General features: G+C 32.6%; 1 protein-coding gene across 4 annotated transcripts; it reads right to left on the bottom strand.

Annotated features, from left to right (window-relative positions):
- Positions 1 to 2,277: 2,277 nt before the first annotated feature.
- LOC128206241 (neo-calmodulin-like) lies at positions 2,278 to 25,092 on the bottom strand. Of its 4 annotated transcripts, none has more exons than XM_052908580.1 (8): positions 24,983 to 25,092; positions 9,968 to 10,019; positions 8,857 to 8,901; positions 6,589 to 6,732; positions 4,598 to 4,660; positions 4,221 to 4,317; positions 3,544 to 3,644; positions 2,278 to 2,412 (listed from the first exon to the last, which is right to left on the bottom strand). In XM_052908580.1, exons 1-8 carry the CDS (start codon positions 25,013 to 25,015, stop codon positions 2,381 to 2,383), a joined length of 567 nt encoding a protein of 188 aa, XP_052764540.1. In that variant the 5' UTR covers positions 25,016 to 25,092; the 3' UTR covers positions 2,278 to 2,380. The 4 variants fall into 4 exon arrangements, with proteins under 4 accessions (XP_052764540.1, XP_052764541.1, XP_052764542.1 ...); XM_052908581.1 differs by having other exon boundaries at positions 4,598 to 4,657; XM_052908582.1 differs by lacking the exon at positions 24,983 to 25,092 and adding an exon at positions 18,518 to 18,631.
- Positions 25,093 to 25,179: the final 87 nt, after the last annotated feature.

Raw genomic sequence — 25,179 nt, 5'->3', positions numbered from 1 at the left:
CGTGAACAAGTTCTAAAGTTCACCAGACTCCTTTGTGACACATTATGATTAAAGTATTCATATATTCCGGAATATGAGTTTTTTAATGTTTGTTTTCATATGAAAAACTGGACCAAATAAATCGCTTTAATGTGCCGGCGTTTGATTAGCATTAGACAAAACTACTCACTGAGATGAATTATGATGCAGGGATGATCAAATGGGCTTTTATTAAAAAAAACAGCATATAAATGATACAATTGAACTATATAGTCACCTCATTCAGCCATTAATTTGCGAATAATATATTTATAAGCGCGAACGTACATATGGTATATGATTGCAAACTTGAACACTTAGATTGACAAATCTTAAAATGAGGGTTTGCTATAACTTAAAATGTTGATATACATCTGTATTCTATTTATTATATTTAAAAGGTTTAGAACCACGTTTTATGTTTGTACTTTTAACGAAGTGAAAAAACTTCGAAACGTTTGCCATTTGAATTTTAACTATGGTTAAAAAATAACTTTGCAGAAATAATTGTTATGTACGTAAACAAATCCATATATCAAATGGGTTAAAACATCATATGCCAATTGTATAAATGAGATATTAGTTTTTCGTAGGTTATCTTTTTATCTTGGCATCCGAAACGTATTCATTAAATATTTGGCTACTAGCTTTCCCCTGGGTGCTCCATTGTTTCTCTTAGTATGGTATCTTGAAGAAAAAGGCACGCTTTATCATCCCTAAGGTAGTTTCATGGTAGAGATTTATAAAGATAAGTCGGCCGTTCTTTGGTTCTATCTTGTTGCAAGGTTTTATTTGCAAGGAAAAGGGAATACTCTATGACCATCAATAGGTTCTAAATACAACGACTTACGTAGTTAAAACAAAGGAAAGTTTCCAAAAAGTAAGTTAATTTTCGTCGTATGATACTATGTAGTCACTATGAATGAAAGCTCAAAGATTACCGCGTTTAATCATACACAATGAGATAGTAATAACGTAACGTTTGCTCAGATAAACTAACTTGTGTAGTATTTTTACCAGTAAATGTTACGAGACAGAAAACCAACGATTAGTGGAAATATCTGAAAGGCCTTATCGTCTTTCTACAAAAATATATAAAATGTTTTTTTCTTTTCTTTATTACATGAAAAACGTTTCATTTCAGATTTCATGTCAAACTTTATTACAATACTAATAGTCGCAGGGTACTTGAGTTAGAAGATTTGTTTAAACGATTTGTTTCACTCTATTCCTCACCGTCTTCAATATTGCAAGTTTTGATGAATGTTGAGTCAAGTGAAAGATTGAGTACAGAAACACTGCTGTAAATTAGCAGGGGACTTATGTTTCGATGACCGTTCCTGAGCAATAAGACCAACATTTTTTATATTGATAAACGTATGTAAGCGCATGTGGAATATGTCTGTGTGGTGTGTTCTTTCTTTGTCTCTTGTTCCGTGTCTTATGATTTTGTCTTTAAGTAGGGTATTTAAAAATGAATATTTACTGGGGCTGCTCCTGCAGTTTCTTTTGTTTTTTAAACAAAAATAATAACCAATAATAACAAATACAAATAACACAATGAAAACGCGAAAAAAGCACAGTATTCCTAATTCAAATGTAAATCCTTTCTATAAGTACAACGTTATTATGAAACTACATTCCGGAAAAGATTCAATTAAACAACTGAGTGCTAGAAAATTCGATAGTAATGTCCTTACTCCCATCGCTTGATTAAAGGTTATTCAGTCCAATTAGTCAAAGGTAAACCCCTACACAGTACTTGTTCTTGTGCACCCAAGCTGGATCAGAGTCAAATTGTGCAGTCCTCATTTAAGTAGTTGTTTTTAGAAATATATTGTCATCGGAGACGAAAAGTAACAATATGAATTCTACTTAAACTGCACAATTTCTACTCAATAGATTCAGTTGATGGAAAATGTGGTATTTTTATACGAATAAAAGTATACTTTTTGTTTGTAAAAATATTTTGACTGCCAATTTATGTTCCATGTATCGGATATGTGACTTAAAGGATTGGGACAGAAGTATATATTTGATATAGAATAACACAGCAATCACGTCACCGCGACATTAAGTCAAATCATTCGTTTATATGAATTAATTGTTATTTAAATCTGATTTTGGTAGCTAAAATATTAGGATCAGGATATGAATGCCAAAAGGTGCGCTTAAAACTCTCGAGAACACTTCCGTACATAACTTGCTAATAAGACTAAACACACAATACATATACAATATAATTTATTCAAAAATAAACCTTCATCGAATCACACATATAATTCGTACTGAAACATATTTCCAAAGTGGTGCACGATCCAAGTCCAATGTTATGGTAACAGCGAAGCAAGAAATGCGTTTCTCAAGTTGCCTCACACCATATTTTAACAAACTCTGAAACAAAAGAAAAAAAATGATATTAATGATGTGTTCCCCAGAATAATATCCATAATACAATGCTGACTACAACGACTAATCTAGTTGTTAAATGTAACGAGCGACACTCAACTTTAAAAACCTACAAAGTTAGTGAAGACTTACGTTGAAAAGGTTTTATCAATGAATGGCGGGGTAATAGCCTTTGAAGGGCAAATGAAACCGGACAAAATTATAGGTTTTAACTATGTTATGGGTTCTCAACCTCGCATTAGTTCAAATCTTCATCAAACCATTTCACGAATATGACATTTTGCTGTATTGTCAGCTCCAGAAAAGACTGCTAGTTTTCTAAATAATTGAATGGAAAAAAGGAATAACTTGCATGCGAAGCCAATTTTATATAACATCTAGCAAAGGCTCCGAATAACGATTGTTTACACGTTATAATTATCGTTCCTACCAGTTTGGTATTATATAAAAATATTGCGACGAATTTATAACTGTAACATGTGCGATATGTAATTTATACATCATTTTTTTACCAATATTATACTTTTGTCAGTATTTTGACAATTAAATGATATTTTGGTGTCGAAGGCCTAGAGTCTCAAATGAAAGACTTTACTATTCGGGCCCGGTGTTGTATAATTGCATACATACAGTAAGTAATGAAAACATAGAATTAAAATACAAAAAGTTTATTGGTTAAAAGTATATTTAAACAGAATAATTCGAAAAAAGTATTGCATCCTTTGCCTTTTTTGTTCAACAATATGAAAAATTCAAGAGGACAAAATGTTTGACAGTAATTCAATTATAATATACGGAGGCTTTGTATTCATTATTTTTATTTTAAAAAATACATGTTTGAAAATCACTCTTTTTACGGGGCTGTTTTATTCATCGGTATCGCAAAAAGCCAAAAAGCCACAATACATTGTTGATTGAATGATCTGGAACATGCAGACACAACAGCATAGTAATACGGTATATTGAAATTGCAGAATGATATTCCAAGGACTTATGAGTATGACTTTTTCCACTTACTTTTTTTTTATGGAGAACTCTTACATTGACAGGGTTTCAAACAACTGTGAGCAACGAAAGTAACTAACATTTCGTCCTCATAACCCCCTAGACAAATACCTTCATAATTGATTTTCCCATCCCCATCGACATCAGCTTGTTTCATCATATCGTCCATTTCCTTGTCGGTCAATGCTTCACCTAGCTTTTTCATTGCAATTCTAAAAAGGTTGTTCTCATTTGGTTGTATGCTTGCATATTTGATATGAATATAAAATCAAGGACAATTTTAATATTATTTAATTATAGGTGCTAAAGGTATTGCCCCAATGCAAAAGTTGGTCTGAAGTCCCTTAAACAATCCAATTTTTTATGTTTTATTGGTAATTTTTCGCAAGCGTAAAACATACATTCCTTCATGTTCAGGTGTTTCAAAGAAGTTTGCAAACACGAACGACGTCGCCAAAGCAATTACATTTTACCGCAAAAGTATCAAAGATTTTAGGTACCTGAATGATTGACATTATTCAGACAAAAACTGTTTGTGCCTTCAGGTTAATTGCTTCATTTGTTACATAAATAGTTGCATGTTTGTAACCCGAAAACGAATTAAAGTCAATATTTGTCACTATCATTTGAATATCTTTATTAATAGAAAATATTTTATTAAGAGCGTTGTTGACCGTATGGTCTGGGTCATTTTGACACAAAACACATACACACGAAATTTCAACATATAAAAAAATATCTGAAATATTAATATGGCTGGGACCAATATAGCTAACTATAGAAATCACCTTAATTCCTTCTCGTCTATGTATCCATTTCCATCCTTATCAAACGTCCGGAATGCTGAGCGTACTGTTTCTTCGTTATTGGTGAAATCGGCTTCATCTGATAAAAAAGTTTTCAGCTCTTTGCATATCAATATTATTTCAATGGAAAAATCTGTTTAAGAAAAAATGTGCTGTAGAACGTAACGCGATCTTCGCATAATTAAGCTTGCGAAAGTCATACTTTAGGCTACGATCTACAATAGGGAATGCAATGATTGGGATTAGAATGAGTTAGGTATTGAGAAGCATACTCAAGTAAAATTAAGTTGTACATGAGTAACTGTTTATTGCTTGTAACGTAGGTAGAAACCCAAAACACAATACTCGGAAGTTCTTACCCATTTTTGTCATTTCTGCTTGCATAAATTTGTAAAATTCTTGAAACTCAATCCTTCCATCTGCTGAAAGAAAAATGGAAATACTAAACAACAACTCGGTCGGCATTATATTTTATACAACAAAACAGTTTACTTAAAAACAACGACATATAATTACATTCAATTTAACTAGACCTGCACATGTACTTCCGTACAGTCCTTCAATACATTGGAACTAAACCTGCACGCATACACGCAGGTATATGGTCCTAGCCATGCACTCTAATCTAGTTTTGTACAGTGAATATAGATCTGCACTCCAATCCAGTCCCGTATATTGGAGCTAGACCTGCAGTTTAATCTAGTTCCATACATGGACCTAGACCTGCGCTCCAATATAGTTCCGTACAGTGGATCTAGACCTGCGCTCCAATCTAGTTCCGTACAGTGAATATAGATCTGCACTCCAATCCAGTCCCGTATATTGGAGCTAGACATGCAGTTTAATCTAGTTCCATACATGGACCTAGACCTGCGCTCCAATATAGTTCCGTACAGTGGATCTAGACCTGCGCTCCAATCTAGTTCCGTACAGTGAATCTAGACCTGCACTCCAATTTACATTTAGTTCCGTACAGTGGATCTAGACCTGGGCTCCAATCTAGTTCCGTTCATTTGAGCTTTACCTGGACTCTAGCTCCGTAAATTGACCTAACCATGCACTCTAATCTAGTTCTGTATAGTGGATAATTACGTGCACAACAATCTTGGTCCGTACATAGGACCTAGACCTTCACTCAAATCTAGTTCGGTACATGGACCTAGACCTGGACTCAAATCCAGTTCCGTACAGTGGGTCTAGACCTTCACGTCAATCTAGTTCCTTACATTAAAGCTAGACTGCGCTCTAATCTTGTTTCGTACAATAAAACCAAACCTGTACTATAATAAGTATATTTCCATGCAATAAAGCTAAACATTCACCTCAATCTAGTTCAATACCATGGAGCTTAACCTACACTCCAATCTGGTTTCCTGATATATTGATTATACTTTGAATTAATCTTTGTCGATCGGGGAAAATGGATGCAGATGTCGGTTCGCAATGAAAGTGATGTAAACAGCAAAATTGCCATATCTTCGTTTTTATTTAGTCTTACTTAGATGCATTACCTTCTACGCCTCGAATAATCATCAAATCTAATTGTGAAAAAAACGAGCCATTGTTGTCGAGACTTGGGTTATTAAATTGTATTTAACCGACGGATCACAGTGCAGATAAATGCAATTCATTTGATATTAATATATCTTTAAGTGTTTAAGGGATTGCAAAATAATGTCAAAAGATCGAGTATGGGCACAGGTACATTAATTTGATCATGTAAATGTTGGATTTCATACATAACTTAGACAAAAAGATATACATATAAATGCTACAACTTTACTTCATTGATACACTGCCTCTATTTTAAACAATATTTTAACCCACTGTGTTTGGTTCTATTTGACTTCTATGACAATTTTAGGTTACAGGCTTTTAGTTAAAGTTTGTGAACAAACCCTTAAAGTGTCGCCAGTAATTTCAATTTACTAAATATGACTATCTTACTAACGTATGTACGCAATAATACAAGTTGAACAAAGTTTGATTATAAAGCGAGTGACAAAAGTCGTAGTAAAATATAAAGTCATTTGAGTTTATCATTACCAGCCAAATGTTGTGTATATCTCCTTACTCGCTTAGTATTCAAATGATTTCCTTGATCTTACAGTGTTTAAAGCGAGTGTCATAAATTTAATAAAAACGTCATTTGAGTGCAACATTTCCAGCAAACTAATTTGTGTCAAAGGAAATCTCATTACAACCAAACATAAAATATTCGAAAAACACCACACCAACTTTTGCATGTTTGAGTGCAGACATATTCTGGAATCACCATTGGTAAATGTGCTCGAAGAGTCATTGTTAAATCATATAAGAAATAAAAATAAGCTCGATTTAAACTTCATACCGTTTGTGTCCAGTCCCCTCATGGCGTCCGTTATCTGTTGTTGTGTTGGTGACATCCCCAGGAACCTCATTGCCTTGTCTAATTCCTGCACTGATATGGATCGGTCGTTATTCGTATCAAAAAGTCGGAACAATTCCCTTATTTCTGCAAACGGCAGGAGTTTAATTTAACTTTCTGTGAGAAATCTTATTATACAGAGAGAAATACTTGGATGGTTGTTTACTTTTTCTAGATGCCATTGTATTATTATAAATATACGAAGTTACAGGCGTTTACGTATAATTAAATTAAGTATGCTTTCGAAGTAGTTTCGAAGGCAATTTTTATCATACACAGTTGGGCATGTTCTGATATCTGATTAAAAATTGTGATTAATAGTAAATTAAATCTCTTTCTCAATTACTGTTTTGCGTACATCTTGTTATAATACGACATAGGATATCATAACTCTTGGATTGATAAAAGTCTGGTCTATTAATGAATTATAAAAGTTGTTTGTTGTATTGAAAGTCAAATATTTGTTGGTTATAAAGTAACACTTCTAATTGAAAATAAATAATAACAACATTTGCCCGTAAAAAACAGCATTCACTGCACTAAACGATAATAAAACCTATTTACTACAGCTTTGTTTGTATTAACAGCAACAACAACAAAAACAGCAACAACAACAAAAACAATAACAACAACAACAACAAACACGTCTTATCAAGATGAATAGTTTTAGATCTTCAGTTGGGAGTTTCAGATAGAAAATTGACCATCACACTTTCTGACAAGCGGGAACATAAAATTGATAAATTACACTCCCTTTGGACGGATATGTTCCCATGTACCCGTTCATCGATTAATTCCATTAACAATTGATTAGTTTTGCATGTGTGTGTTCTTCTGTAGTTCATTATTTTGTTCCCGTTGTAATGTTTTGACTGCTTAAGAAAGAATTAAGACATAATAAATTGAGGATTTTTTTTTCACGATTCTTTTTTTAGCATTGCGGTATTTTATATACATGTACATTCACAGTTTTATATTCCATTTTATTGACCATTCATATAGCGATATTGATTTTCTCAAAAAAACTGCGCAAAATAAAATTATTTCTCCGAATAGACTTACAGGTCGGTTGATTGACCATTTGTGAACCAAAGTTATATCGGTATGATTTTACATGATTGTGTCTATCAGTATTTAAAAAATCTCTTAGTTAACAACATTTTTTGGATACCAACTCTCTGCCACATAACAACAAAATTACATTCATATTATTTCGCAGACGAGTTGAGCGTAAGAAAACCTTAAGTGGTTTTCTGATTTTCCTACTCTGAATGCAAAGATGAATGTTAATAGTTAGTTTCATTTATTTTTTTGCCGAAAGTATTTCTCTTTCAGCACCGTTTTCAACTGAGGTGAGTGTATATGTCCGCGGATGGCTTTCTTGAGGATATAGCGTAATATTGCAAACAGTTTTAAGCCAGAAACTCATTTGTGATTTCTTCTTCATTTTCCTCCTCGTGTCTTCAATGATTAATTCATAATTAGACAATATAAAGGCATGCAGTTTTGGACATGGAATAAGCTTAAGTGCGCTTTGTCAGATGTCTTTTTGTAAATGTCTTACTTCATTCGGTGGTGTCTGTATCAGGCCTTGAGTACATGTAATTAAGTATTCAGTTTATATGATAGTTTTAATTAGCTCTGCATTTTTTTTCAAATTAATGCTGGCTCCGATAAAGCTTAAATGTTTATTTTTTGGTAATTTTTGATGAAAGTTGGTATATTTGTCACGTAAATGCCATATAAAATATGTTACGCCCCAATTGTATTATGTTATGACTGACATCCCATCATTTATCGGTAAAGCTATTTTGATGCGTGTTGTTTGTTTGTGATGTGTGTACGTTTGTGTCTATTGTGCATAACCGTTTGGGTTCTTACCGTGCGCATATAATCAGGGTAAATCGTTTTATATTTAACTACTTGTCCCTGTGTCATATAGCAGGGTTTATGTTTAAACTTTCGAAAACTGGACTTGTTTCTGTAGTTTTTCATATAAATAGTGTTACCGCAATGAAATTACTTAACAAACTGTTAATGTTCAAATTAAAATACAGAACTTCATGGAAAGGGGAAACGGCAGGCTGTGTAGCAATACAGGCATATTAAGGAAGAAACCACAGAAGCAAATCGACGACACAACAACAAGAAAACAACAGGATAACACATTGCAAATTAATACACGGTGTTAACAATCTTTGATAAACTTGCCAGAATCAAAGCTCTTTTCCACGTCGTGACTTGAGCATACGCTGGCTGCATGAAATTGTGTAGGTGTTAAATACATAGTGATACATATTATTCCAGGGTTTTAGAAATATAAGGGGAAAATATTGCAAACGTTATTATTTTAAGCGTCTTTATAAATATTACAGTAAAGGAAAATGATTTTGAATATAATTAACATGCATTTCAAACTTGTCTATTAAAGATATCGACAATGCTAAAGTAATGGTATTTTAAAGCCTAGTTCTCACAGTCCCGGTTCTTGCCCCATGTATATCCAAGTGAAAACTAGCCGGTATACCTGGTTGATCCGAGATGATCCAGGACATTTTTGCCTAACAGAAAATAACATTCTTAAATTCCCGTTGCTGTCCCGGAATGCTTCCGGTTCAAAGCCGGATGCCTCTGTTTGATCCCAAGTTACCCCGGTCTAGCACGGTGGATTTACGGTGTCGCTTGGGAGTTTCCCGGTACATACGCTGTTACCCAGGTCATGCCCCGATGCCAACCGGCAACTTCCGGATCGTGTCCAGGCCCTGCCGGTCCAACCCAGTAGAATCCCTGTCATGCGCCGGTGCAACCACGATGTACATCGCTGTCCCTCGGTTATAACCGGAGAATAAGTATATATATACCGAAACAAGAATAAATCAGTATCAGCTTTATTTCGTCAGTCGAAAATGAAGAATCTATCGTATAAGGTCTTGATCATATCATTTATCTTACTGATGTTCGTTGCTCTCAATTTATACACACCGATAATTTATCCAGGCCTGACTGTAACTACACCTTGTCTGATCGTAACGTCGCCGTCTGTAATACCGTCATGGAAACTGGATGATCCGGCATACATCATGACACCCCTTGACAGTTCGTAATGCAACGGGGTCCACCGGCCTCAGCCGGCAAAGTGCCGGCACACCGGGGCGCCAACCCGTGACAGTGAGATATAGGCTTAAAATACTGAATATAGCTTTCTGATCTGAACCAAACTATCTCAGAAAAAAGGCATTAATATTAAATGACCGTACCAGCGTCATATAATACCTCTTATAATTTGAATTACGATTAAAAGTATACAAAACCACGACTATACCCTTATCCATCGTTGTTTCGCCATGACCCTGGTTTGTCTTCTTATTGCTTGCCTGAATTATAAAAACAGATGTCATGACAATCGTTATGTCATATATGTAGAACATTAGCACTATCAGTAAGTGTATTTGAGTAAGCCTTATAGTGCCTGTTGTTAGGCATATACAAACACATGTAATAGAGTATAAGCCTTCCGCATACCACTAAAAATAGTCACTAAATTGGCCTATAAAATTATAACTCATAGTGTGTACCAACAATGGGCATCTCTTTTTCGCTTATTTATGAACTTTATTTCGCATACACACGTACCCTATTTATCTGAACGACAATGATAGGCAACATATTGATTTAAAAGGAAGAATAAAAAAAATAGACAGAGACATGTTTCATTCACTTTCTATAATATCAAGTTTTCTTAAATGTCACAAAAATAAGAACATCTGCAAATGCTCACATAACTTACGAGCTCGCTAGAAAATATCTTATAAAACGTCTACTGACTGGTATTACAACTGTTACAAATTAATCGAGAGATGAAATAAAACAAATTTGTTTCCTGCTTCACTTAGAACAGTTTTGCTTTCACCAAACGAACTGTGTCTAGCTGCTAATATTCAAATCAGTGATATTTTTATGCACGCTCATGAAGCTAATCTGAATTTTGTTTGCCATATTAACTTAATAAACGAGAGGCAACAATTTCCATTATATGTCTATAGGGAAATTAAAATTTGGAGAATGATGAATTATTTGCATAGATAACATTTGATTTGATGTAATTTTCGTTCTGGGAGTTATTTAAGATTTCGATCGTATTACTTTTGGGAATAATTCAAATGACACAAAGATGCATTAAAAAATCATGTGTCGATAAACTTATGATTACTATTGAACGTTAGATTGAATGAATTTACGCATAACATGCATATTATCATAATTATATATATTTATTTAATAGCACAGCTAATTACGACTTTTTTATTTCATGGCTTAATGATATCACTCATTGTCAGCTTCATAGCTCAGTATTATTGGTCCGATTGATGAACACTATTAAGTCGAAAAACAGTACATTTCTCAAATAACCTGCATAAATAATATCATCCTTAAAACAAACTATTCAATTTTAAAATATTTAAAAAGCATGTTGATCATAAATACGAGTTTGTTAATTTTAGGTTATAACTAGAGTCGGAACAACAGATTGATAAATAAAAACGTATTATGACTTTATTAAGGAATGGCCATAAAGCAGTTTTGGATATGAAATACAAAATCGTGTTTATGCCAACTTTCGAGTAATTGTCCGAAAAACAACATTTAAATTTTAAATTTTACAACTGGGAACACATGGACAAGCACAGCTGCCGAAGATTCTTTTTAAAGGTAAAGGGCTAAGGCCGTATCTAAACTGAATCAGAAACAAAGAACGAATAAAAAATGCAGACAGACCACATGTGCTACAACGTTTTCCTATCAATAAATGTTAAAGTTACGGCTGTGGGTCTGTCAACGGGTCAGGGAATCTCCGGGAGTCTACTTCTTTAGAAATATTTAACCTCACGATTTAGTTTAAGGATAAATACATTTTAAATTAAACAATATAAACTATAAGACTTAGTGTTATACAAACAATAATCACATATCCAGGCACAGCAATAAATGTTAAAGTTATAACGACAATGCAACGAAGTACTGCGTTCCTTATTAAATACTTATACTGGTATTATTCCGGGGGGTCCTCGGATTAAATGTCGATTGATCTGTGTACGTCGTAATTTATAAAAATGGTAATAATGTCATCAAACTTTGCCTATACCTTTCACTGCAACAATGAATACGTAACACCATGCATGTACAGAATATAACATTTGTATCAGTCTGCTTTAAGATTAACCGATGAAACATAACAATGTATATTTATTTCATACCAATTACGTATCAAAGATTAGTATACAAGATGTTTTATAGATTTTACTTGAGCATTTCACAAACAATAGTGTATTCAAACTAAAGTTATTGATCTATAGGATTTATAGGAATACTTACTGGTATCAGTACTGTCATTCTTAATGTCTTAATGAACTGTGTAAAACGCTAGCGTTATATCTCTATTACAAGGACATTACTGTTTTATATAATATACCCCTTGGGCATAAATGGGGCATACAATTGCGATGATCAACTATGCGTTTCCTTTTCCAACTACCACAAAGAAATATATCATTACTAACTTAAACACTCAGATTGGCAAACCCTTATCGAACGTTCGGTATAAGTGGAGACATAAACAAATCATTGATATGAAGTTATGGATGTTGAAATCTAAAATTGTATGTCTTAGCTCCAGGGATGTTGTGCCATGTTTTATATATGACATATAACGCTACAACAATATTTAAAGTCCGTCAGATAGTCTACGTTTTTCATGCATGACATGATATTTAAAGAGAATTTCGAATGAAATCAATGCGGATTCAACTAAAAATATTGCATTGATTACACAAAATTAAGTCACCATACTGTAGTCAAACAGAAACCAAACATAAATATAAATATAAAAAAGTATTTAAAAAATGTGATTTTAATTATCCAGTCCAAACACCAAGTTAACATTTTCACAGGCGAATCAGAAGACAAGTGAAAAGCAACTGCCTAGTGCGCAATCAGAAAACGTAAATTGTAAACCATTAGATTTAGAACATTATTTCGAATTAAAATTTGATTTATTACTTTCACTTAGTCCAATACTTTAATAGTCAATTTTTAAAAACCGCACTATTTTCTTTTCAGTAAGTGTTTATGTTTACTCTTAATCCTTATTCACTGACGTGTTTATTGTACTTAACAGCTACATTTGCAAAGCCAACTGTGATGATGATGATGATGATGATGATGATGATGATGATTTATTTTTCGAGTAAACATTGCGACCAATGACGTACAACTCACTGGTGTGAGGTAACTATATAATTTTATTTTATTGGAATATATTGTGCATCTTTTTTAATTCATGGTCAATCATAAATCGAGCAATTAGTTGTAACTTATTTGACCAAATACAGTTTGTTCTTAGGGCATTATGTAAACAATCACATAATTTCTACGTATTTATCAAATGTTTAACAATACATCATCGTATTTTTGTGGCCATTTATCAAATAAAGAATATTGAATTAAACATGCAAATATATTGTCTATGCCAACTATGCTCTCTAGTGATATGACGTCAGGTTACATTAACATTACTATCCACAACTGTATTTGAAGCACAATTGATTATTCTGCAATACAGAATTTCCATATAACTAAAATATAAATAGCATTCTGTATTTCATATTTTTATACTGACGAAAACATGCTTCATTTATTCGGATTGGTCACTTACTTAAATATTTTTTTTCTGTTTACCATAAGCGGCCAGGTACTAATAACATCCATACACAATTGACTTTTGATATAACTTCGTTTCAGCACAAACACTTTGAAGACCATCTAATTCCTTGATGACATTTTGTATCCAGTAATGTATAATAAGATATAATGATTCTACCTATTTTTGTCTACAATTTGCAACAAGGCATATATAGTACACTAGCATACATATGTTATTTAGAACTATTTTGATATTACTCTGAAATTCAAGAACTTGATATTTCACTGTCCGCTAAATAATGTATTCATAAAGATATTTATTTTTTTTATTTTTTTTTGGTTTTCAAGGCAAGTTAAATCAAAGCGGAAGTATGTTCTTTAAACGCACCATAATTCATATTTGAGCGGTTGGCATATTGGTAAAATCCTTAAAAAACAGCCCAGATGTAAAACAGCTAGGTTTGCTTTGAAATGAAATCATTTAAAAAAGAGAGAACTGGTTTTACTGATTGTTATTCAACGGTAACTTGAAAGATCGTTTTGTTAGAGTGAAACACCTGTCAATCTATCCCAAGCAGGAGGTGTTTGGTGTTGTGTGGTCAGCATTCAGAAAAACTGGGCACGCAAGTAGTGTAATTATTCCTTGAGTCGTCAGCGTTACAGACATAAATAAAGAACTTGAAACGAAACTAGGCAAATTCTCATCTGGTCACTCATAATACCGCCTTTGACACATTTTCTAACGTTCGCTAATAGTCCTCATTCACCATTTTGATAAAATAGTATTTGCATGACGAACAAACATGCGTGGACCACTGTATAACAGTGTAAGAGGGTTGGACACTGTAAAAACAATGTTCTGGTTACGCGACGCACAGATCAAATGCAACATGACAAACATACGAACAAACAAGAGACACACACATATACACTGTCCTTAGGTCAATCAAAAAGCTTTTCAGTATGTTATAATGCTGCTAAATCGTTGGCTGTTCTGTTAACAAAAAATAGATTAAAGAATAAAAATATACGTAAAATGTTCAAATTACAGTTTAATGCAAAATCAATATTGAAATAAATACCTTAAGCATTGAAGTTTCAGTATTGTGTTACTATAGTCTACATAAACACACTTTAAAAACAAACAGGTCTTTAATGAAAATGCAATTTCAATACGTATTTCAAACAATTAAATCTACACTAAGCTAATGTCTTAAACTGACATATCCATTGAGAATCTTTGTCGAATTAAGGCTATAGACTGCAGGCCTACAAACTTTGGTACCGCAAATCGAAATCAAGTATCGTTAAATCTACTTTTTGTCATATATATATTAACATAATTAATCCGACGGGGTTACCCAGTGGGACTTGTGTTGTTATGGGTTCTTTATTTAAATATGTTCGTAAGGTTGCCACGGTAATGTTAATTCAAAATCATGTCGAATTATCTTTGAGGAATCTTGGCAAGGAATTGAATATAATAGATAATTTCACAAAGAATCATAATTTGCTGACTTAAAGGCCCTGACTTTCCCTACAACAAATAGTCAAAAAGTCTTCAGCCAATTTCGGGTATCCAATGAATGAGTGATATAACTCAATACAATATTTTTCATATATAACTAGTGTAATAACAATTCAAATTAGAAAAACGCTTCACTGAAAAATGCATTGAGATGCGCTATCAAAACACGATGTTACAAAAGAAATCATGTCGGTGTAAATAAACTCAGCTCCATCAAACAAATGGTGAAGAAGGTGGGCTTTATCCAAACATTCGTCTCTCTGATCACAGCGCTTGAAAATACCTCGTACAGAAATTGAATGTAACTATGTTCCTGCGAACCAGATGATGCAAATATTGGGACACAATAACATTGCATCTATAAACAATTACAGCCACATAAATCCAAAGCTACACACGGAAATATCCAACATCTTGTACTCCAGTTAAAATACCCTGTCTATTTCCATGCAAAATGTTGAGACTATACAGTTTGCTCAAGTTCACACAGTCACTGATTCTACATCAATTCTAATTGTTTTCTTGTAGATATATCAACACTTTTGGTGCTCCAATTCACGGGATTAATACCCATGGGCACATATATGAAAGTGACTAAAACCCATGCTTTAATCCACCAGCATGAAAGCGAAATCACACGATTGAAAGCCACTGTGACACTGACTTACGGTATTTTCAAACTTTAATCTACAACTTACATGTACACACTTGCGTGATTACTAATGACATCACACAGTTATGACATTGCTCTTTTTATTGATTTGCTTGATTTATATGGATTGAAATATGTATTTTTGTAGTTTTAAGTGAAACCTTTCAAAGTCAGTTGACAATTGAGACAACTTTTTGCTACTGAGCTTGTAACTGTAGTTTTTCACATAAGTAATGATAAATGACTTCTATTGTAAGTTATATTTTTCATGTCGGACTACTTTCTTTCCTGCGGATGAAGCATCCTAATAACACAGAATGTCAATTATTCTTGCAAGGGCGCGAGAATGTGTAATGAAGAAACTTTGGCATTAGATAATTTAGACCGTAACTTTGCTATGTTGTAATAGAATCTCAAATGAGTGTTTATTTTGTATCGAATTCATTAAACTCGTCATTCAAAAACGATAAAAACTCGAAAGCCTCGTTTTTATCGTTTTAAAACAAACTTTTTTAATAAATTTGAAACAAAAGAAACAGTCATTTGAAATCCTTTATATATTCCACTACATGTGAAACAAATTTATTGTATTGAAAAATTATCAAGTTACATTTACCTTTTCTTATGTAATGACAGGCACTTATTAGTCAAAGTTTTGGCCACAAAAAATGGGGTCCGATTTGAACAGAATTGTAAAAAAAATAAAATCACGCTTGTCGCGCCAACAACCCGTCTAGGCTGTCAGCCCTTTAATTGATTTAAGGTATTTTAATAAGTCACTTAGATGCCTGGTACATGAAGCCCGATTGTATGATATATTTGCAATCATTTGATGTGTAAACATAATAAACTCAAAACGTTTTGAATTCGTACAAAATAATGTTTTTTCTAGGAATGACATTCATAACGTGATCACATACAATAGTTTCCGAATAATGCTGAGTTTTATTCTTAGCTCATATTATTCTCAATATTTGTCGTAGATTTCCTTGAAGCAATACGTCTTGTTTAAAATAGCAGGAACCTAGCCTAACCGTGATGGAACTTGACATGTAACGCTACCACGATATGGAAATTTCGTCTTGCATGCAAATGAAGATTGTTTCAAAAAAACATTAACCTTGAACGATTGTTATTTCACGACAATTCTGGAAATGTTTTCAAGACGAAACAAACATCATTAATCTACAGTTTAAGAATAAAATATAAAATAAAAACATACCATAAGAACAGGTGAAAAAGAAACTAATTTCAAGTTTCTTAGAGTTCCAAAAAGACGTTCCTAATATTTCATATTATTACGTTGATAACCGTTAATTTTAAATCCACCGTATTAGATTAACATTGTTCACATCTGAATTAACATATTCTCTATTCAACCATTTATCGGCACGTTTATCTTATAGCGTAGTTAAAGCATGGAATGGCAATCGCTGTAGGTCCAACATATTTATATTCTCTGCTGTAAAGGACGATTGGTTTTCAAAGTAAAGCACTGAGAGGTTTAAAGTCGCACAAATTTTAAAATGGCATGTAACTGGCTTTGGTCGTTTCCGTATCGGGTTTTGAACAGATATGTCCCGAAAGACCATCATCCAAGGCAGACAAGCATGCTTGTAATTGGCAATAAATAAGACGAAAAGAGACTAGTGACGTTAAGACGTTGCCACATTTAATATAAATTTATTTCGTATGGCGTTAAACAACTTTGAAGCGTTATTTTTAGATTTTGATAGCATGTTAGTATTTCTTCAATCAAGTATAAGTATCTACTTTTGCAACACGATTTCCTTCAAAATCAGCAGTTTCGCTGATTTTATGATTTGGATGACTCTGCTATCTACTTGCTTAAATATATATTTCTCACATAGTTTCAAATCATTTTCGGACAGCCAATGGAATACAGATTGATATCCATACTATAAAAAAATAGCAGGCCTGCATTCCTGTCGTTTAAAATTTGCAAATCTCCGTGTTTAAATTTCAAATCATGTACCATCATTAGGGTTTTTAAGCATTTCAGCCAATTTGTAATTTCTGAGACGATCATTTATCGTTAAAGACCCATTTGCTTTAAAACAACGCTAGTGCACTATCGCGTTGATAACATGTCCTCCGTATACACGCATATTTTGTAACACAATGTACTGCATAGTATTCATAAAACACAAAAATATTAAACATGCAAACGACAGTCCATTGTAGTTGTACGTGTTCCATTAACAATTCCTCTAATAACTCAGTGTGTAGCTTTTAACAAAAGAACGGACAAAAAGTAATCACGAGTACAACTGGTTATATTTCAAAAAGGGGTTATGAGCGCAGCACAATCAGCTATCAAAAATATTAATTGATATATACCACGTTAAAAGTTACTGAGTATTACTAAACTAAAGTAAACTAAAATCGTTGAGCCAATACGCTGTTCCAAATTTTATCTTTAATCTATAATTTCTAATTCGTTTCCAATTTTCTATTTTAAGTAAAAGTGACCTTGACATTGACACTATTATCCGAATTTCAAAATTATGCATAACAAATTAAGCCTCTTTTTCTAATTTAATATCAAATTCCTTGAACTTAAACCCACTGAGCCCTTAGTCCAACCCCGGAATACGTTTTACAGTTTCATACTGCACTATATACCAAGCTTCACCCCGATATGTCATCTTACTAACCAAAACAACAACATCCAAAATCAGTCCTAAACAGTCATCGGTATGCATCAATTATGTCTTTAGTTAATGGCGATATCATTGTATGTGTAGCGAAACCAACATGATATTAACTTTACTAATCTACATGCAGGTGTCTTTACAAATAAGCTTGCTAAATATTGTCTTTCACAATATAACTTATACGTTATTACTCAAGTTATCTAAAAAGAAAATAAAGTTTAGCCAATCTAAATGAAGGTTAAATATATGCTATTCAAAGGAATCCATTCCATATGTCACCAAAATAAAACAATAAATAATATCCTCATTACTTACCATAATCGTAGATCCAAACCTGAATAAAGTCCTGAGTGAGTGAAGGGAACAGAACGATCGAATGAATTCTACAGTACAAACTTGAAGTGCTAACAATGACAATGCTTAAATAACTTATTAAATATCGCTGTATATACAGAAATATTGATAATTCGTTATAGATCTGCACACATAACGCAGCTGTCGTGACTCATGATTTGAAATATTTATTGAAGTCCAGTGTCACAATCGCGGCCTTCTCTTCTTATTGAATGATTTTAATCTAAGGTTTCATTTAAATGTTTGGTGAATAGATGTTTTAGTATTTTGGTTTTGTATAAAATAACTTTACGCTCTGATGTATTTGATGCCCGTAAATGCAGTCTCTGCCTGGCACGCATACTTTTATTTTTATCCTGATGGAATTAATTTGATTATTACGTGTGTGCATAAAGCAAAAAATCCCAGGTACATTATTTCCATTAAGTCTATTGAAGCACATAAAATAAAGCCTTACACACGTAAACAAAAACAGCGTCATAAAATAACAGGGGCAAAATCAGACATTATTTCGGAAGTAGTTATTGTACTTTGTTTGTTTAAAATTATTTTGAATACCATTCTCTCAACATATACGTCAGTTTTGGAACAGTGTTACTCCAAACTTGTTTGATAACTATACAGTCGAATGTTAATGTGAATTTGAAATAAATTGTTTAATCTGCCAATTAAACAAACCTTTTCAGATTGACATCGCCAAATAAAATAAGAACTAATTTTCCGGATATTTGCTTTTAAAATCTTTTTACCGAAGTTAAGTTTTAATGTCAGTGAGTAACCAGTTTTTGCACACCCCCTTCCCGCCCTGCTGGTGACAGCTTTTAAAGCATATAAATGTTAAATATTTCCTGATGAATATTCAAACTTTTTGTGTGTCTAAATGCTATGCTAAACTAGTTGTAATGTCAAACGCATCGAATCGGTTATTTCACTTCTACAAAGAAAGGAAAAGTATAGCCAATTTCATAACAACTTTCTAAAAGCAAATTTCGACAAAATATTCATTTTCCGGAGAACAAAAAGTTGCAGTTGCCCAAAGAAAAGATTTTATATTTTTAAATAAGGTGCGGTCAATCTGCGGATCAAAACATCAATTTGCTGTGACCTTAAATAAGGTTTTAAGTCAAATTCATGGGGAAAAGGTCACAATAAAAGCAATGATAACGACTGTCTATTAAACTTTAATTTGCAAAGCATCGTATTGCGTTGCTAGCTCTTAAATCCATCAATGGAACAACGATTTAATTTCATGAACCAAATTAGAATTTATCCAATTGTATACACAATAACTTAATTGTACTAAAAAGAACCGAAACTCAAGTCATTACATGATGTGAATTTAATCAACAGTCGATATTCGATAAGTCGAACTCTGTTACCTCGAATCTATGGTCATGTCAAACTTTTCGCAATATGTCTGGTTAAGAAGCACATGTTTTGTTTTTTGGCTATATAGAATTTCGTTATCTCGAATTATTTCGACTTTAATTTAGCCAGTATAGACTGTATACAGACAAATGCTGAAAAAATATTTAACTTATATCTTGAGATAGAAATGTTTTAATCCGTTCAAATAAATCTAACAGAAATGAGCTCCTTTTGTAAGCTATACCTCAACTTTGTTTGCGGGACTGAAATTTCCAATGTTTGAATGGCCATTAACTTCTGTATCCTTTTCAAAGCAAGACTATTGGCAATCCATTTAAAATTACCATTTAGCACTTTAATGTCATTGCTTTAATATTTACAACAGTGCTTCGTTTAACCTTATTGAGTACTTTTGATTTTTGCCTAAGTAATGTTTGTATTGCAGTACTTCGATAAATCCGAAAAGTAAACGTTTGAAGATGTTTTAAAATTGAATTTCAATAAAACACTCAGAGGCAGCAATTTATTGGTTCCATTACTATTAATAGTATAATGAACGCTACGGGGATAAAGTATTGGTGAGTATTTGATCGTAGTGAATTGACATATTGCCATGACAGTTTTAACAAACGAAATAATTTTAGTATTTGATTTAAATTGAAATGCTATTTAAGATTTTATAGGTGTGTTCAATGCCAACTTTTGAACAACTGGTTTCATAAACTAACGTTTATGCTCTGTATGAATAATTTGCAGGCTGAAAAGGATATTTAAAATATTTGAAAATAACTATCTATAAGGTGATGCAAATATGGTTCGGCCGATAATTAAATATAATTGCCGTTGTTTATAAATAAATAGATCGAATATAGTTTTTATGAATTTAATAGAAACATTGTATTTATTTTAATGTTTTGAATAAACGTTCGATCTTTGAGATGTGAAACAAGCAATCAAAATTGTTCTGGTTCGATCGCCGGCCTGGGTACATATAAATTCTGTGTTGGTAGGTAAGTCTTCTGTGGGCACCCTAGTTCCCCTACAGGACACCAGCACAGTCTCGCCTAAGATCCTTGAAAACGAGAGTTTTTCATAAAATATATAGAATTTTCGTTATATCGAATTATTTCGACTTCAGTATAACCAGTATTGACAGTATACAGACAAATGTTGAAAAAACTATCGAACTTATATCTTGAGATAGAAATGTTTTAATCCGTTCAAATAATCCTATAATAATTCTAACAGAAATGAGCTCCATTTGTAAGCTATACCTCAACTTTGTTTGCGGTGCTAACAACTTCCAATGTGTGAATTGCCATTAACTTCTGTATCGTTTTCAAATCAAGACTATTGGCAATTCATTTAAAATTACCATTTAGCACTTCAATGTCATTCGCTGCAATATTTACAGAAGTGCTTCTTTAAACCTTATTGAGTATTCTTGATTTGGCCTAGGTTTGTATTGAAATACTTTGATACATCCGAAAAGTAAACGTTTGAAGTTGTTTTTTAAAATTGAATTTATTTTAAACACTCAGAGGTACTAATTTATTGTTGTAATTACCATTAAAAGGACAATGAAAGTTACGGGGCCAAATTTTAAAAACTGCTAAACGGGTACTTGCAATTGCATATATATGTTTTGAATCAGTTTTCTGTTTGGATATATGTATTGTCAAGTTCTTTATTTTGAATGTAAATAATATTGGCCTCAGGCTGCATATTTTTGAAAAGCTTTTGGAAAATGAGTTCAAGAAAATTTGCTGAGTATTTAATACCGTTGTTTATAGATATATTACCATGATATTCTTAACAAACCGAAACAATTTTAGTTTTTGATCTGAATTCAAATCCTATTTTAAGACTTTATAGGGGAGTTCAATGCCGATTCCTGCCAGTTGGTTTCATAAACTAATGTGTATGTACTGTATGATTAACTTGCACGTTGGAAGGGATATTGAAAGCCGTTTTGAAATAACTCAAGTAATAATGAGGTGAGGCAAAAACGTTTCGGCCGGTAAATATATTATTGCTACTTTTTATAATTGAATAGATCAAATATTTTTTTTTATGAATTTTAATCGAAACACTTTATTTATGTTAATGCTTTGAATAAACGCTTGACCTTTGTGATGTTTAACGAGCAATCAAAAGTGTTCTGGTTCGATCCCCGGCCTGGGTACTTATAAATTCTGTGTTGGTAAGTTAGTCTCCTTTGGGTACCCTAGTTCCCCTACAGGACACAAGCACTGGCTCGCCTAAGATTCTTGAAAACGAGGGCTTTTCATAAAATGTTGGAATAACTTGTTTCCCAATCGCTATAAAACAAATTATATTTGAACATTTGTTTGAGCGAAGGAAAGCGACAATATCTTCACTTCTTATTTCCTTGCAGTATAAACATATACAATACACAGAGGGATGCATTTTTGCATCATGAAAATCCCATAATACGGCAATAAATTATGCAAATAAATGAACCAGTATGCACTGATTAGACTAATATTTGCAAAATTGAGTAGATATGGATGGATTCGTCGATGGTTATGTTCTTTTTCACCAGTCACATGCATTAAGATACAGCGTCAACGTCAGCGTTTTCTTTGGTTGTATATTTATGTTAGTGTAGTGGTTAATGACCAATTTAGTGAAAATTGAAAGATATTTCACAATATATTTCGCAAAATAATATGAAATAGGCTGTGGTATAAATATTTTTTTAAAATGAATTATCTTTAACGAAATGTAGAAAGAACAAAATTCATATACATGTATGCTGACCACATTTAAAAACCTTCAAAGACATCAAACGCGTTTTTGTTTTGCTATCTTGTTATTTGAATATGTAATATCAGAACAATACTATCGTTAAATAACTATAGCTTGGTTTTATGGTTTGAACCATGTGTAACTTCTAGTGAGTTTACCCAAAAAGTAATAATGTGGAGCATGTTTTGGTCATCTGTTAGTAAAACTTTTTTTTCAATAAATTTATTTAAAAAGAAAAGTAATAACTCGATCGTTAACGGAAAAACTCAATATAATTCCTGGAAACCGGTTTTCTCAGTAGAGTAATTAAGTTGTTTTTTTAAGAATTAGAAAGAGCGAGCGCATGTTTTAAAAACTCAAATTGTTTCAGAATGGAATTGATTATTAATATGATAAATCGATCGAAATAATATACTACATTCATACGCTTACATTGTCTCGGACAACTTCATGTGAGCCGATAAAGACGCTGTCACTAACATATGTCCCTTAAAAATATATAAGTTAACTCTACGGCAATCTCTCAAAGAAAGAATACCAGGAGACTATTTTGTTATTTGATCAATATGTCTTTCTTCTAAAACATCTCAGAAATAGTGTCATCAGACTCATAGCAAGGTATCACCAGTAGGTAATGTTTACATTTACATCCATTGCACATCAACATCCAGATTAATCAGATTTAATTATTTCGTCATTAGTTATTTTGCATTGGACTGTCACTTGAATTCTCCATTTGTTTGCCTATGTTCAGCCATATTGTATGTATCTATTTGCTCAAAAAATTAAAATCTTAATCTAATACAATGGGATCGAGCTTCTCTTTAAAGGTTCAACGATTTATCTACCGAGAGTAGGACAACGTCATAAGAAAATCTAACAATTACACAAATATTACAATATTGCTGTTGTTAACTGACTTCCTAAATTGTTTAACTCTCTATCCTGCTAACCTACTTCAACAGTTTTAAGATATGTCGGTTATTCATGCCTTAACATTTACTTCCACTAGGTACGCCCATTTACAGTGACATTCGTGTTAAATATAAATCAATATATACATATTTATAATAAACGTACATTTTGAGTGATAAACCTTTCACTACTTACTAAATAATGCATTTATTGAAAATATTAAATACTGATAAGAAGATTGTAACCGCGTATTTAAAAGCTTAAAACGCTCAAATATAAGATAATTGGTGAGTGCTAAATTATTTACAGTGATCAACTATAAATTCATAAGGTGGAAATACCGTGTTTTCTGCACGTTTTTCAAATTAGACACGTTATCCTTTGTAAGAACCATTGTTTTCGATATTTATTAATCATTTTCAGTAAATTAAACCAATTGTATTTATTGTGATACATCTTATATGGGAGTAAGAGTGCATATTTTAATAATGAAGCCCTCTTTGGCAAATAAAGTCCCGTTTAAAATTACAATACTTAAAGGCTTTAAAGTGGCTTTAATGGCATTCCAGCGAAATTAAGCTAGAATCAATTGTTGACATTGGGGAAATAAACAAAAAGTAAAACATGTTTTATTTACAAAAAAAGATAATTGCACGAACAGATTGTTCAGGATGATAGACAATAATGATTTACAGTGGGGAATTTGTGCCCATTATAAAGTTAAAAGCCTGTTACGTACAGACGAACAAGTTTTGTTACTCGAAGAAACCGAATGTGTATATGGACATTAAGAGGTAGAAAAATGATAGTTCCCACTTGTTCTTGGCTTTTAAAATGGCCGTGTTGGTACTACTTGCACGCTGTTAAATGACTATTATAAATGGACGATCGTGATACATTGACCAATCAAAACAAATAATTTTGACAGTAGTTGCTGCCACATTTTGCTAAACAGAATAAACCTAATCAAGATTTTAGAGATAGGATCTTGCATTAAAATGCAAACGTTTTAATTTGGTTCCATTTAATTCAGATTGGAACAACACATAGGGAAAACACTTACTATTATATTCGAATGAATTAATACCATCAAATTTTCACGATAAAACAATCGATGCACAATATCAATATTGAAAGCAGCTTTACACGCCAGTACGCTATTAATATTCATGAGTAATACAGTAAAGATTAGCGGTTATATTTGAATACAATGTGGTATTGTTTTAAATAACAAAATTGCTCATATGTTTGTGTGTTCATGCCTCTTAAATCTTTCTTGTAAAACAACACAGCTTACATCCGTTTGTCATATTGAATTTGGTGTTTCATTTTTTGTTAAATAAAATGCAATTTAAAAAGCAAGCCCCCTACCGTACTCTCCTTTTTAACACAAATGCAATCCATTTTAAAGTTAAATTTAAAGTCAAATCCCAAACTGAGAAACTGATTCTCTTTAATGCAAACTATATAACATTGCAGGAGATGGTACAGTTCCAAACACTAGACACACTAAATAGTTATATTACTAGTGTGTCTAATACAAAAACGTTCAAACCAATCACCACGAA

This window comes from Mya arenaria, chromosome 10 (assembly GCF_026914265.1).
Source record: "Mya arenaria isolate MELC-2E11 chromosome 10, ASM2691426v1".
Classification (NCBI taxonomy): domain Eukaryota; kingdom Metazoa; phylum Mollusca; class Bivalvia; order Myida; family Myidae; genus Mya; species Mya arenaria.
This window is presented reverse-complemented; position numbering and strand designations above follow the sequence as displayed.